Genomic DNA, 15,647 nt, shown 5'->3' with positions numbered 1-15,647 from the left:
TATATGGTGTACAACTGACCGCTACGCCCGGTCGTTAACAGAAGCAAAAAAGGGACATGATGGAAAGAAATGATATTTTATTTGCCAAAATGCAATCATCAGAGTAAGACACAGGAGCGTGCGAAAAGAAATGAAAGGAAAGGAAAAGGAAAAGGAAAAAGCAATGGGTTTAGACGCCTACACAAATCATTCATCGCATCTAACTCAACACCTGCATTAGAGGGTGAAAAAAGGGTAAAAGAAAAATCGAAAACAGGTCTGATTTCATTATGCAAGACTCGTCGCCGCCTGAATATACCTTCTGCAAAATCACAAGCTACACAATGCAACCGGCTCATGCCAAAGAAGCGATCACAGCAGCCGCAACGCCCTCTTCTTCGGCGCGCACTGTGAGTTTAGTCGTCACTCCGGTCTTGCTAGAGTATGCCATCTTGATGAGGGCGGCGACTCGGCCTCCTAACACTGTTTTCCCGAATAATTTCAGGGTATGCGTGCTGTTGCTGAGGGCGACGTCGGTTCCCTCGAGGGGTTGGAGGGAGAGTGCAGAGATTAGTTGCTCGGTTGCATCTGTGGCTTAGTCAGTATATATCAAGTATGAAAATGGCCAGTTCACGTACCTGCGATGCCCTTCAGGTTGCTGAGCTGAAGAGTCTCGCTGATTTCCTCGCCAGTAGCACCTGTCTGCTCCCAGACGTGGTCGAAGCTGCCAGCAAATGTGGGGATCACATAGTCGCTACCCGCTAGCTCGAGATCATTGACTTGATATTCATCTTCGTATCCGCTGTCTTCTGCCCCCCCAGTCGTAGGGTCGATTTCCTTGCTGGTGAACTTCAGGTTGTTTGTGAATGAAACGACAGGGACGCTGTGCTCGCCCTCAAGTTTCTTGAATGTGACATATACGACGCCGGGCTCGTTGGCATTTAATTTGGGCGCAGGAACAATAAACTCTTCCTCTAGGACATCCTCTTCTGATGGCGTTGCAACCACGGTAACATCTTCCAAAACAGTATCCGGAAGGGTGTTTTTGATGTCATACTGCAAAACAATGTGCTCCTTGAAAATGTGCTTGACGGCAGTAACAACGTACTCTGTCTCGCTCTCGCTGAGTTCGACGGGAACGGAAGACTTGAGCAATGCACCATATGCCTTCAGCTCGGGGATTTGCATAAGCTGCTCTGCATACTTCTGAGTAGCCGCTGCGGTGGCAGCCTCGGCAACACCATTCGCCTTGGCACCCTTGGGAGGCCCAGTCGAAGGTGCCTTGAGTGTCGGCGTAGCACTCGTAAGCTTCTTGGTCCGCTCTTCAGCCAAGGCTTGCTCCTGGGAGACGACGGGAATCGTAGACACATCGAACGCTGCAGCAAACGTTTCTTTATCGCCAGATGTCACATACATAACAAGTTGGTGCTCGAAGGTCGAAAGCGAGTACATCGATTCTAGTTCCGTTAGTAAAAGAAAAAATAATAGAAACGGTGGAAAGTAAGTGAAAGAGATAAGGGCCTTACCATTTTTAATGAAGATATCGGCTATTTCATCCTCTTCAGCCATCAACCTCAGGTTGAGAGCAGCACGGTCACGGACTTCGTCATCGGTATCATCAAGACAACGCGTTAGAAGAACAGAAACGCTGGACTTGACCTCAGGATCCTTCTGGCCAACACCAAACTTGGCAAGAGCTGTGACAGCAGCAGCACGGACAATGGCATTTTCGAGAACTACTCGGTTGTAGATGTATCGAATGTACTTGGTTGGCTGCGACGTCTTCGGACCCTCAACACCAAGGAGATGCAGAACTCTAACGGACAATTTGGTGAACTCGCAATCTTCGATAAATTCACAAATATGGGCGAGGGCTGCCATGGGTTAGCATACGAAAACAAGCAATACAGGGAAAACCACATACCCTCTTCCTTGCTCTCAGGAACAAACTTGATCAGGTCGAACATACTCTCAACAACGCTCCGCTTGAATTCATAGCCGCCCTCATCCCGCAGGATACCGCTGAGGAATGAAAGCATACCGGCCTGCTTACTTGGGAACTTCAGGCAAAGTGTTCGGATGGCCTCAACAATGGTGATCTTGAACTCATCCGTGATCTCGGCCATGAAACCGGAAATCTGCTTCATCAGACGGTCAACGCTAGCTTCATTACCGGTCTTCAGAAGAGTGGTAATGGCGAAAGTGGCAATAGAGCGATTGGTGTTCGAGATCAACGACTCGATGTCCGGGTTACAAACGTTCACGACATGGGGTTTGAATGACGCAAATCGGTGAAGGATGCGGATCGCTGCAAACTTAGTGATAGCACGGGGCGAAGAGAGGAACAGCTGAAGAACATGCACAGCCTGTGATGCCTCCGCATCACTGACATCTCTGATGTCGCAGATCGCCTTCGCGGCCTCGAAGTTTACCATCTCGTGCTTGTGCCGGAGCCATCCATCGAGCATCTGCATCATAGGCTTTCTTAACCCGGTATCTTCCTCGGCCAACTTCGCGGCCAGGCGCACGAGAAGAACAAGTGCGGCCGGGCTCTTCACGACACCTGCAGCGCCATATTGTTGAACCATCTTGACAAGGGCCATACGATCATGGGAGCGCATCTGGTATAGGAGTCCAATTGCATGGTATTGGGTCATGAAATTCGACTGCGAGATGGCGTGAGTCTGGTTGCTCCCACCAAATCCAAGGAAACCGGTCGATTGTTTTGACGACGAAGCCGCTTCCTGTGTCTCACTTTGCCATCTTCGGACCACGTCACGCGCAATTGGGAGGAGGTGATATGAGGAAACGAGGGCGGCAGAGGATACCGAAGGGGTCTTGTCAACGATAGCGGTTTTGATCAATCGTTCAATGCCTTGCACGGTAGTAGCCTATCGAATCGTCAGAGACGTTAATTCAGTGGCTTCAAGAGACTCACATCGATAATGCGGCATAGAGCACGGATGGCATTGGCTCGATATAGGACATCACTGCCAACTGCGGTATCCTTCATAATAATACTCGTGGACATGATGACATCTTCGGCCGTGTTTGCAAGCTCCTTCAGAATAAGATATACCATCTGCCGTAACGAGGGATCCTTGTTCTGAAACAACTTCGAGATACCGAAGAAAAGAGTGGTCGCTTCATTTGTCGGGAACTGCTCGCCAGTGAAGACGAGGACGGCGAGCTTGGTCAGGAGGGTGCGGCATTGTCGAGGGGATATCGGTGATGTATTGAATAGCCGTGCTATTATATAGGAAGAAGACCGTCAGTAAAAGTGACTCCGGGCCTTGCTACAGCTCCGACTGGGGAGCGGTGTCTCACCATCTTGGAAAACAGACGTCCGATCCAGCTTGATCATAGTCTGGTCGGCATCCTCATCCTTTTTCATGTAACTCATGGTGCTGGGTCGCAGCGATCGCAGCAGAGAGAATACTCTCTACCTTGCTCTCTGTCTTGAAAGTAAGGTGCTTGCGGGGAGGCGTCAGGGTCAACAACGAGGGGGAAGCCCAAATGATGCGGACTCAGGAGTTGGAATTGGTAGTTCGGTGCGCAAGACGGAGTATGAGTGAGGCAATCAGGTCCTCATTATCTCGTGGGAGACGGAGGAGAAGGGAGCAGATGGAATTGCTGCAAAGGTGACCGGCCCGGACAGACAATAACAGCTTAAGTTGGCTCCGACTTTCAAGTTCCGTCTAGCAATCTCCAGGTGGCCTTCTGGCTGCCGCCTCTTGTGGGTGCCCAGCCACGAGCTGTGGCTAAACAAACAAACGCTGCAAACGTGCGCCGATGTTCCTGCCTGAGGCACCAAGGCACTCTTGCCCACTCGAGGTCCAGATCTTCGAGGCCTCAACGTCTTATTCATGCTTGTTTTTCGCATTCAACCCAAGGTGATAGGTGTGTTCTATTATTATAGACTGACAAGTTGAGTTCCAGGTTCACTACCCATTCATCACTATGGCAAATTGAAGGCAGGATGGATAAATTTTAAATTCATATCCTGGGGTGAATTGGCTATTCATGCAGACATAGCAGCATCACATTAGTATGCACATCAAGAGTCAATCGTTTCATATTAAAATAATGAGCATAAGTCTGTTAAAGTCACATAACATAGATGGCTTTAATGGGCGGGACTCTTCATGATGGGCCTGTTACTTAGGGCCAGGCTATGGTAGAAGTAAACTGTCTGCCCTCTACCGGTATAGGTCAGGCTCAAAGATAAAGTCTGCAGTCTAGCAAAATACTACTTAGATCCTCCAGAAATCTAAGGTCCAGAACACACAAATGACAGGGCAAGCCCACAGTGGACAGTAAGGGAGCATTGCAAACCGCAGCAGTGGGAGTTGTGCTCCTCCGCCTTTCGTGCCTCCCGCCCTGCGCAACAAAAGCCAACCAAATCGAACTCTCTTCCTCCCTCTTTTCTTCCTCCACCTTCTCGCTCCTCTCCTCCCCATCGCCAAAACATCTCCACATCCTCTTCATCTCTTTCCTCGTGTATCTCCCCTTCTTCCTTCTCCCTCCTCCTCCCTTCAACCTCTCTCTTCTACTCCCTCCTCTAAAATCTTCGGCTCCTTTCGTCCCTTGCCATTCCCCTCGACCTCCACCTTCCCCCGCCCGCCGAAACCCCTCTGGATTCGCCCCCCATCCTCACAGATTTCTCGGCCGCGATCTCATTCTCTGTCTATCCTGATCCTAATTCTCCCTGATCTACTATCTCCCCAATTCACTCTGTAAGTCTTTCGCTTGTTCATTGCTTTTTTTTTTTTTTTCGTGAGCCTTTTTGGTAGGCGTGATAGCGGGACTGGGCTCTCAGACACCACTTCCGTTTGATGCTCGCGAAACAAGCAGATAGTCAGCGTACTCGTGTACCAAGCTCACTCGCTAACCCTCAAATACAGTACGATTGTCTACTTCTCAACTTGTCCTTCTATCCACTATCTTTTCGACTCGGAACCATGGACTCGACCGAGATTCACGATACCCCCATCGCTGACGAGACGATGACCGATATCAACGTCGGCGACGATGGCGACTTGGAAATCATACCCAAGACCGAAGAAGAGTATGCGCAGTCCATGCTTACTCTTCGCGCCATTGTTTCGTCCAAGGAAGCTGGCGTCATCATCGGCAAGGCGGGTAAGAACGTCGCCGATTTACGTGATGAGACCGGTGTCAAGGCTGGTGTCAGCAAGGTAGTTCCCGGAGTTCACGATCGCGTTTTGACTGTGACCGGCGCCTTGAACGGCACCGCTAGGGCCTATGCACTCGTCGCCAAGGGGTTGCTGGAAGGTGCCCCGCAGATGGGCATGGGAGGAATCGTCTCCAACAATGGCACCCATCGTAAGTTCTATCTGAAACCTGATTTTGCCGGACTTAGTTTTGAACGTGTTCTAATCGCCGTTAGCTATTCGACTGTTGATCTCGCACAACCAAATGGGCACTATCATTGGGCGACAGGGATTGAAAATCAAGCACATCCAGGACGCTTCAGGTGTACGTATGGTGGCCCAGAAGGAGATGCTCCCTCAATCCACCGAGCGCATTGTTGAAGTGCAGGGCACCCCAGAAGGAATCGAAAAGGCCATCTGGGAGATCGGAAAGTGCCTTATCGACGATTGGCAACGTGGAACCGGCACAATTCTGTACAACCCCGCTGTCCGCTCATCGGTCGGCAGTGGTTCGATCCAGCATAACGGAGGCAATGGCGACAGCTACAACAGCCGGCCCTACAACCGTACCGGTAACGGCGCTGACTTTAGTGACCAGTCCGGCGGATATGGTAGACGGTCAAACTCCGATGCTGGAAGCCGTGGCTACCCCCTCGTCACCGAGGATGGCGAGGAGATTCAGACGCAGAACATCAGCATTCCAGCTGATATGGTCGGATGCATCATCGGAAGGGGTGGGACCAAGATTACTGAGATCCGTCGGAGTTCTGGAGCCCGTATCTCCATTGCCAAAGCACCTCATGACGAAACTGGAGAACGTATGTTCACCATCATGGGAAGCGCTCAGGCCAACGAGAAGGCGCTCTATCTTCTCTATGAGAACCTTGAGGCTGAAAAGACCCGCCGCAGTCAGCTACAGGAATGATTTACTTGTTGACTTGAACGAATGTCCACGATCGACTGATTACGCCATTCCCAAAAGACTCTTTTATCATTGACCAAATACCAGTCGCTTCAAATTTCTCCTTTCCTAATAACTCTGCCTGTTAACCACCCTATGTCTCTTCTTTCACATGTCTTCTGTCGCGCAGTTTCTCTGGTCTACCAGAATCAAGTATGTGCTGAGGGATTTGCATCATGTAAGGTACCACAACCATACGATTTTCTCCATTAAATTGGACTTGAACTGATGGGACAGACAAGATGTCAACATGATGCAAATGTTTGTCAGAGTATCTCCTCGGTTACTCTAACCTCTTTCAAAACATGAGAATGCTTGACTTGTCCGCTGCCTGACCCTCTCTTATCATCATCTTACTCCGATCACCTGTTATCTCCCTATCAGAATTTGTCCTTTTTCCTTGTTCACCCGTTGTCTCCATCTCCTGAAACAATCATGATTCCAAATTGACGACCCTGACTTCAATATCTTTATTTCGTCTAATCCACATTTTCCCTTTTTATCCTCCAATGTGGCACATCTATATCTCTTAAAATGTTTGCACTACGACCGCCCCATGGAGCCAGTGCCAACTTGTCATTCCGATTTCCTTGAATTATCGCTTCTAGCGGGAACCTTTCATCATGTATAGTGATACGAAGAACATCAGTGGGCACAAAATAAGCTAGGGAGGGAAGACTGGAAGAAGCATGTCGAACAAGTTACGTGGAATTCGACATGCAGACGGCCGCCAGTATTCAAGACCAATGATTATGACCTGTCTTCGCCAACTTTTCTCTAGTAGTGTATACTTGAAATGTTTGTAGCACTTTGGTGTTATGCAGAATTAGAATTAGGCTGCAACACTACTAGTTGACCATTTCGAGGTCAAATTTATCAACGTCTCAGTATTTCTGATTTGGACTACGAGAACTCATGACTAGGATGTACTCACATGCATATATATATATATATATATATTCCTTGACCAAACAATTCAGCATGAGTGTCAAAAGGAAACTTAGTACTACCATCCAACCCTTGTGATAAACCAAGCACGCCGGGAGCAAAAATCGGGCAAGTTGATCAAAAAATTAAAGTAGTACTCAAACACCTGGTATTCATGCAAGCACCTTACGCGCATTCGTACAGTAGCGTCAAGGATAAAATTTGAGGAAGACAGCATTAATTCATTCGTACAAATCAATTAATCATGAGTCTATGAGAGAACGAAAAGAAAAATAGAAAAGCAGAAACATAAATGCATCCATAAGATAATATATGTACACATGTACTCCGTAGTAGAAAGCCACACCTTCGAGATCATGCGCAGAAGTGCCTCGCACCCAGTTGAAAGGGAGCAAACAAGTAAACAAGCATCGAAACAAGTATAAACCAGAGCAGCATACAGACAGATAATAGAAAGACAGAAAGAGACAAATTCAACTCAAGAAGCATAAGAAACAATAACGTTATGAATGATGTTCCTCTTTTGAAGAAAATCACCTAGGTAGAGATGATATGATGATGTGATGCCATTGCCATGCCAGTTTTCGCTCAAACGGAATCAACCTCGGATAATATGTATCATATCCAAGTTATGCCATGCATTCGTGCTCAAGTCCGATTTAAATCAAGTTAGGTCAGGTCAGGTCAGGTAATAATGCCATTGCTCAGATCTCGTCGTAAAGATAGTTTTTGTATGTCTCGCAAGCATGTGAGTATGTATGTATGTATCCCGGCGCGAATAAAAGAAAAGCAAAATCATTAATTTGCGAAATCGCAAGGTGAGAGAAACGCCGGCTGAAAAATTGTATTGCATCCAAATGATGTCGCTGCGTTATTGAATAGTGAGAATTGTCGAGTTCCCGAGGTCCAGCGGAAAGGAAGAATTGAAGAAGTGAATTTGTGACGGTATCGACAGTCAGTCAATGCTGTCGTTGAAGGATTTGGATTGTTTCGTGTCAACTGTTGACGTTGGGCGCGGCCTGAGGCCTAGTCGTCGACCGCCTAAGCTGTTTGTTCTGAAGCGATTCTGTGATATAGGCGTGTAGCTAGACGCTAGCTTACTGGAGGGCGCAACTATTTTCGTCTGGGGAGTCTCCTGACGTGGCGAGAGTGGTGTGTCATCCGCGGGGCCTTCAGCGCCGGATGGTAAACCATAGCGACGAGACCCGGCTTGTATATTCGCGCGAGAAATCGCCGGTGTGTAGGTCGATGGGGTCATCAAGCTTCGGCGCATAGGTATGCCGGACTGTGAAGTTGTTGGGGTGCGGGGTTGAGAAGGCTGCTGAGAATCAGATATTGGCCGTGACCCTTGGTATCCGAAAGAGCCCTGCTGTCGCGGCGAAGGAATTTGTGTTGAAGAGGCTTGCCCAATATCTGTCATACTTCTAGATATTGTGCGGTTGTGGGTACTTCGATATTCGGAAGGCTCGTCATCCTGCAACCTCTTTGATCGCATAGAAACCGACAATCGACTCATCCGACTTCCTGTGACTGGAGATTTCGGTGACTGCGCGAGCTTATTGTTTTGGCTAGAGCTATCAGGCGACGAATACTGCTCGCCGTGGTTCGCGAGACTTGCGCGGCGGGATTCAAGCCGACTTGCGGTACGAGGACCGCCGCTTTGTCGCCTGGATATCTCCTCCGGCTCTTGACTCAAGCTCTTCCGGTATGGGTTCGTTGTTGGAGTTATCGTTCCCTCATCGGTATTGTTCGATTGCGACATTCGTAACGTTGATTCCCCTGGGGAGGGCTGCTGGTTGGCATGCTGTTCATCCGACAGGGCAAGACACAGTTCTGTTAGACTGCGACAGACACTGTCGGCCTTGCGTCGGGACTGCCTCTCTGAAGAACCGTATCCATTGACCATAGAAACGTTCCCAGAGGGTGTTTTTCCAGTTCCCAAGAGCTGCGAAAGGGACATTGCATCCGTTGCCGTGGCCTCCAATGCCGTATATACCTCTTTCTTGAGAACGCTCTTCACCTTGACCAAAGCCGATTGTAAAAGTGGATGAACTGGATTTGGAGCAGTAATAGTATCGGATTCGCCAGACACACTTGTTCTTCGGTGGCGCGGAGAGGAGGACATTGTCGTTACGGTTGTTGTTGCTGTGCGCGGTCGCTCTCCAGAGGTAGAGGAGAACATGGCTTCCTGAGACGATGGAGGGAGCTTCCCGGTCAATTCTAGTTTCTTAATCCGCGACTTAAGATCCTCCAGCTCATCCCAGACGGTAGAGGGTGCAGTAGTTGAAAGGGTCGATTCGGTTCCATCTTGTCGGGCCCGATCGTTGTCATGGCGCGGCTTCTCGGTGGCTTCAGAGCCCGAAACCTGTCGACTGCTTCGAATACTAGAGAGTGTGGAATGGCGGAAGGAGCGTGAATCGTGAAGAGAGGGTCTGCGCTCTGAGGTGGGTTCATTTTCAGGGCTGGTGCGACTTAGACGACTGCGAGGAACCCCGACCGTTGAGCGCGAGCTAGATGCGAAATTTGTCTGCGGAGATCGGCCCGTTTCGTCCAGAGGGTGGGCGGAGGCCGAGTACGAATAAGGTAAAGAGCTGTATCGTGTGGAAGGAGAGCCGTTTTGTTGCGAGTTGTGATGCAAGGGGCTTTCGAAAGTATTTGAGCGAGATAATTGTTCGGGCGACGGTGTCAGGTCACTACTGACGCGAGAGATGGAAGAGCGAAATCCATTACCGGACATCCTCAGTCGCGACTAAGGAAAGAAGAACACAATCTCTGGTCAGCTCACAAAACAATCCACTCAATTGAATAACGCGGAAAGAGAAGTCTAATCAACTCCCAGAACCAAGAATTGGCTCACTTACCCGTCTGAAATCAGGGCGACCCACGGACTCGCGATGACCTGAGTCCGACCTCGCAATGTTCAAGAAAATGTCTTCATTTCTAGACCGAGACTCATCTGCAATTGAGGATCGGAAGCCATCTCGTTGACTGTACCTCTCTATTCCTTTCGCGGGGGTACCATTCTCGTCGGCATACGAGCGCCCCTGAGTGAAGGTCGCGGTGGACGATGGCATTCTCCTCTTCACATCCGGGGGTGACTGTTGGGAGTATAACGTTGATTTGCGACGTTTCGCTGCATTGGGACTCAGCACGCGAACAGTTGAGCCAGCGTCCGGGGAGAGCGCAGGACTACGCTCCTGTTCAGTGGCGGGCTCAACAAGAGGATTTCGCAGAGATTCTGAAGCAGGTTGTGTTTCAAGGTCGGGAGAATGGAACTCTGGGACGGATTTTCGGTGTCTGTTATACAAAGAGGAGCGCTTGGGTGAGGAAACGGAGTCGGAGGCTGCTGGTGTGCTGCGGTCGATGCTGGCAGACTTGAGGTGAGAGGTCAGGGCGATCTTGCGGAGAGGGGATTGGACCTCGAAACTGAAGCGACTTTGGGGTAGCCGGGGGATACTGGGCAGAGAGGGAGGATGGTGAAGGCGCGACGGCGATGGGGATGAAGGAGAGAGAGGCGAGGAGATCGGCTGAGGACGACTGGCGACGACGGACGGTGATGGCGCCGTTGAAGTGGTGGTGCCGGCGAATGTTAGCGCGCCAGCTTTCCCCGTGTCACGGGGATCTCCCGGAATAGTCAATCTTCGTTCGATCGCAGCAGACCGCAGGCGGCCAGATGATTTGCTTTTCACAAGGAAATTCCCTTCTCGCGGGGAATATTGAGACTCCATCGCTGGGCTGCGTGGTTCCATCTGGTGCACCTTAGCCGGGTACCCTCGTTGCACGTAAGCATCCATCGTCGAGGAGCGCGAGGGATGGGCGGATTCGACGGCCGCGTCGCTTTCGGGCGCATGGGTGTCTGGATGAACGATCGAGACGGTCTTTCGCCGGCGTGGCAGGCCGAAATTCGTCGCTTGTTTCTTTGTTGCTGGAGTGGGAGTGATGGGCGAAGGCATTCGAGTGCCAGCAGATCCTGCGTCGTGGAGCATCTGCAGAGTTGGTCAGGCATCCAAACGATGCTGCATGCTCAGTCCAATTCAGTTGAGATCATCCAGGTTCATGGAAAGTCTAAGCGATGCATTGAATTGTCGTCCCGATAGATCGGTTTGTCTGGAGAAAAATTCGATCTATTGGCTGCAAATTCTATACAGAAGTGAATGATCGCGTCGTCTACACGGTGTACGCATGTATCACAAATGCCGGCACCTCGCACGATCTGATTTGCTAATCCTAGAAAAAAACAAGGCGACAGCCCTGTTTTTCCCTTTTTACAGAAATAGAACAAAATGAAGGACCTTTTCCACTATTATGGACACCCTGAATGGCTGGGAGGCTGGATCTCAGTAGTGGACCTCGCGCTGTTTAGCACTCATGGCCCGGAGAATAAATGCACTAGATCGAGCTGACAGGCAAGGCTAAAGGAGCTTAGAAAAGTTAGGAATATGAGAGTGAATTCATTTGTCTCCTGCAAGTTTCCTATGTCGCCAAAACCCCCGTGTTTCATGCGTCCAGGCTGGTTAGGTGGTCTCGTTTCAATTTTGGGGAAAACAGTCAGAAGTCCGAAATTTTATGCACCACTCAGGAAAACGCAAGAAACAAAGAAGAAAAGCGAACCAATACCAAAACCAAAACTCTGTTTTATCTGTCATGTTTATAGACAGTTCCTACAGCAATGACAAGCCCTGGCTGGGAACCATGGATTGCGCGCCAGATTCCACGGTTCATGTGCCGACAAGCGAGCCATACTTTCACTGCCAGGCACGCGTATCCAGTACATGGTACGTAAACATTACCCTGGAAAGAAAACCTATGCGAGACAAAGGTTACCTACGGTTCGATTGTTCTGCTGTATATATTAAGGGCAAGTGCACAGAGCTCTGTGACCGTCAGCCCTCACACAAGCTATCCGCAGGTACGTTGTAGATTGGCCTTGGGTTTAGGGGAAATTGGCAAGACAATGGCTGTGGATTAGGGGCAAGAGAGGGAAAGGCGTGCTGCAGTGCAGCCAGCAGGACCCCAGCATTTAAATAACCATTTGAGGCTGCAACCGTTGCTGAATCCATCACGGTGCCTTCCCGAGTGTCTCAAACTTCCCGCAGTCTGGGGCCGTCTTGAATTCCACAGCCCCAACAATGTCTTATCATCAGTAGCGTCGAAGACGGTTGACCACGGCAACAGGTTTCATCCTCCAGGAATAACCAGGATAGTCCCCGGCTTCTGCCTCAACAAAACCCACAATGAAGCGGCTGCGATCACGCGGACGACATGCTCCCTTGTCATCACTCATAGCGGGTGCGACATCTCCATTAACCTGGAGCCGTTGGGCCTCCACAGCACGGAGTAAGAAACGTGAGATAGTGGTTCTTGGTATCCGAAACTCGTCTGGTACCGAGTCATGTATGGTGAAATAAAACCACCGCATGAGTTGAGGAACAATGTGTCAAAGCTTCGAACCAGTGTTCGAATGAAACAGCCGCACAGCTTTGAGCTGAAGGCAGGCAAGAAGGCCCTTGATCTAGATTGCTTGGAGAGCCTATCTGAAGAGAATGCTTCATATAAATGATGGCCAGACCCAGGACTCTCTGGTGCAAGTGTGATGAATAGTACTGTAGCGTCGAGGAGATAAATGAAATGTCTCGAATGATTCATGAATCGCTCGAGACGGCCAGATACACCGAGGCAATTCGACTCCAAGCACTTTGCAATTTAATATGACCCACCAACATCGGCGATTGAGGCCGAACTGGAGGTCCAAGTTGCCCTGTTCTTCACTGCTTCAGTGAACCAACGCAACTGTTGCTATTTCCATCCTTATTAAAGGATCTACCCACGCGGCTCGCCTGGCGCAGGTGCGGGAGGGCTTCAAGTGTTGGATGCAAGCCCCGGTGGTCCGGGGTGCTTGATGGTTGCGAAAGGGGTGACAATCAAACAGCGTCAAAGCCAGTGATAATAATTGTCGGCGTCAATCATGATGCCATGATATTCACACTGTGAAACTTGGAAGTGGACGGCACCGAAGAAGATCCCCAGGATGGACGTGGCCCACGTGACCGTGGGGACTGCGGCGCGGGATGCCAATAAAATAGTTCAAGTCTGGTGTGTTTCAGGTTCAGCCAAGTCCACATCGCTCCGTCAGTTTGAACTAGCGCGCGCTGCTCTGTTTCATCTGCGGTGGCCCTCACCGCAGTGTTCGTCCAAATTTGCCTCCCATGGCACCGCAACTCGCAACAGGAGAGTCCGTGGTTTCCAGGGGCGTCACTGTCTGGGATAGACCGGCACAGCCAGCTCCTGTCAACCTGCGTGTTTCACCTTTGCAAGCTCGGCAATGATAGGAGGAGGTTTGCTTTGATGTCGCAATTGCATCCACTGTCTCGTAAAACAATCTGTGGATCGGACTACGAAACCCATCAATTCAATTGAACGTCAAAAGTCTTTTTTGTCATCTCTCGCTGCTGTTGCCTTTATTGCGCTTGTTGTTTTCTCTCTGCTGCATCGTTCTCTCATTTCTGGACTGTACCTATTTTCCCTTCCAATAATTTGTTTGCTTTTGACCAAGTTATACCTCGACTCGAGCCTGGTAAACCCTGCGCACAAGCACTCGCCTCAGAAGGAACCGTGCTCATAACAGAGCGGGTCGATTGTTGAAACAATTGTTGCTGTGTCATCGTCTCGCCGGCAACAGCTACACAATCTTGGTGATATCGAATTCGCGAGTCCCAGTTCGAGTCAGCATTGATGTTTTCAGATTGCTTGCGTTGAAGCCGTTATTTTCCGCATTGCTTCTCGAAGGCTTCTTGGAAGTTTGGAAGATTCAACACTGGTGTCGAAAGTTTGGTGCTGGTATTGCGATCGCTGGTCATCGTGGCAGAGCCCTGCGGATCTCGTATTGTGGCCGTATCGGACTGAACGACTGTCTTTTTGCATACTTCCAGAAGAGTGAAGACTGCAACGATAAGAGTGGACGACCCTTTCTGGACCGCTCTGTTGGATTTGGACCCGTTCCCATTTTTAGAGATAGGAGGAAGAGAACTGTTACCCAGGTACGTATGCAGAACATCCAGGTTCAACATTGTTATTTGCCCGTTTCAGCCCACCGTTTTTGTCTCTGGAATCTTGATTACAGACCCTGCACATGCACTTCTGCCCCGTTACACGTATCAGAGAGGAGTCGGAGAAAGGGAGCAGTTGCAATTTCATTCCATGCATCAGGAGATGGAGTTCAGATGTCCACGCAAAATGATTGGAAATTGGACATTGCGAACTCGCGATCTTGTGGCTTTCCCGATTCGGCTCCACCCCTGCGTTGTATAGTTACCGTTACCCACTCTACTCTTTCTGGTGTTCGTTGCAATTCCCGCCCATGAGAAGAGTTTCCCTCCTGCCAGCTGTCGCCTCCGAGCCCGTTCCTCCAACTCCGTCCATCCATCTTGACTGGCTCGCCCGCGCATTGTTGGGAGCAGCTGGCCTGTGATTTGCGTGCATTTAGCGCCCATCTGCAGCTTCCAGCCTCTCGCACCGACCTGGGCGGCTAAATTTAGAGCTCTGGTCCGGCGGTTCTGTGGCTCTGAGGTCTCATTGGCCGCTCTCATCTGGTCGACCGGAGTTGGTCTTCCTGCTGCCCCACCTTGCTCGCACCGGAGATTGGCTTCCCTTGCAAACGCGGGCGGCCACAGCCAATCACCGGCACCACTGCCCATCATTTCCCTTCCTGTCTGCTGCGACTTCAAGTTCGTTTCCAGCACACTGTATCAGAGTAATGCTTATGTATCGGTATTATTCGAGTTTCAGTGCAGCTCTCCAGGCGCTCACTCTGCCACTTCCTGTCCCTCCACTTGATCTGCCTCTCCCCAAAGCCCTCTTCTCTCTTCTCTCTTCTCTCCTTCTCACGCATGACGGCCTGGTGTCTGTCTTTCTGACTAGCGACCTGCCTTTTCCCTTCGTCCTCTGGCCTGCATCTCTTTCTCCGTCTCTCCATCGCCTCGCCAGTCCTCTTCCTCCACTCCCACTGCATTGCCTCGCTCGCCGTGGGCTTCTCACCTTCAACCTGCCTTGCTCCCTTCCTACCTACTGTGGGCAGTCGTTCTAAGACCATTTTCCTGCATTTCCCTCGAGGTTGACTGAAAGGGCCCGACATCATTACTTGGGCGGTTCCTTTCTTCTTCCCCAGGGAACGACTGCCCACAACGAAGTACCGGGCGGCAATTCTTACCTTTGATATCACCTCTGTTCTTCATTTTTTGAGGAAGAACACTTTGTTATTGTTCTCCTCATTATTCCGTCACCTCACTCTATTCTTTTTCGTCTTTTTTTGACATCGCTCCTTTGACTCCGAAGCGTCCTTGCGCCTTGCAGGAACCTCCACCACGTTCCTTTATACTGTTTCCTCGCTGACAGGTCCCAATAGCGAGCTCGCTCTTTGGTGACATTTCTTGGTATGTGGCCTTGGTAGAAGCCTAGTATTCGATCGTGCTAGTTTCGTCGCTTCTAAATACCCCCGTGTGTCTTCGACGGCTGTGAAGCAAGAGCTTTTCCTATCATTTCTCGACCCAATAGCTTTTTGTTGTGATTGCTCTTCTGAGTCGTGCCGA

The 15,647-nt window shown here is 50.1% G+C and overlaps 4 protein-coding genes across 4 annotated transcripts; 1 reads left to right on the top strand and 3 right to left on the bottom strand.

The window, feature by feature from the left end:
• Positions 1–334: 334 nt before the first annotated feature.
• On the bottom strand, positions 335–3,382 carry SEC21 (coatomer subunit gamma; the record flags this gene model as incomplete). Its single annotated transcript, XM_041695660.1, has 6 exons — positions 335–567; positions 618–1,436; positions 1,506–1,853; positions 1,904–2,870; positions 2,918–3,228; positions 3,307–3,382. 6 exons carry the CDS (start codon positions 3,380–3,382, stop codon positions 335–337), a joined length of 2,754 nt encoding a protein of 917 aa, XP_041561367.1.
• Positions 3,383–4,940: 1,558 nt separating this feature from the next.
• HEK2 (KH domain-containing protein) lies at positions 4,941–6,078 on the top strand (the record flags this gene model as incomplete). Its single annotated transcript, XM_041695659.1, has 2 exons — positions 4,941–5,325; positions 5,390–6,078. The coding sequence occupies 2 exons, from the start codon at positions 4,941–4,943 to the stop codon at positions 6,076–6,078; spliced, it is 1,074 nt and encodes a 357-aa protein (XP_041561366.1).
• Positions 6,079–8,017: 1,939 nt separating this feature from the next.
• Positions 8,018–11,048, bottom strand: APUU_70749S (putative LPXTG-motif cell wall anchor domain protein; the record flags this gene model as incomplete). The annotated part of the gene is made up of 2 exons (XM_041695655.1): positions 8,018–9,811; positions 9,924–11,048. 2 exons carry the CDS (start codon positions 11,046–11,048, stop codon positions 8,018–8,020), a joined length of 2,919 nt encoding a protein of 972 aa, XP_041561365.1.
• A 2,775-nt stretch (positions 11,049–13,823) lies between these two features.
• Positions 13,824–14,129, bottom strand: APUU_70748S (uncharacterized protein; the record flags this gene model as incomplete). Its single annotated transcript, XM_041695654.1, has 1 exon — positions 13,824–14,129. One exon carries the CDS (start codon positions 14,127–14,129, stop codon positions 13,824–13,826), a length of 306 nt encoding a protein of 101 aa, XP_041561364.1.
• Positions 14,130–15,647: the final 1,518 nt, after the last annotated feature.

The sequence above is a fragment of the Aspergillus puulaauensis genome, chromosome 7, assembly GCF_016861865.1.
Source record: "Aspergillus puulaauensis MK2 DNA, chromosome 7, nearly complete sequence".
Lineage (NCBI taxonomy): Eukaryota > Fungi > Ascomycota > Eurotiomycetes > Eurotiales > Aspergillaceae > Aspergillus > Aspergillus puulaauensis.
The sequence above is the reverse complement of the archived record's forward strand: the minus strand, read 5'-3'. Positions and strand labels throughout refer to the sequence as shown.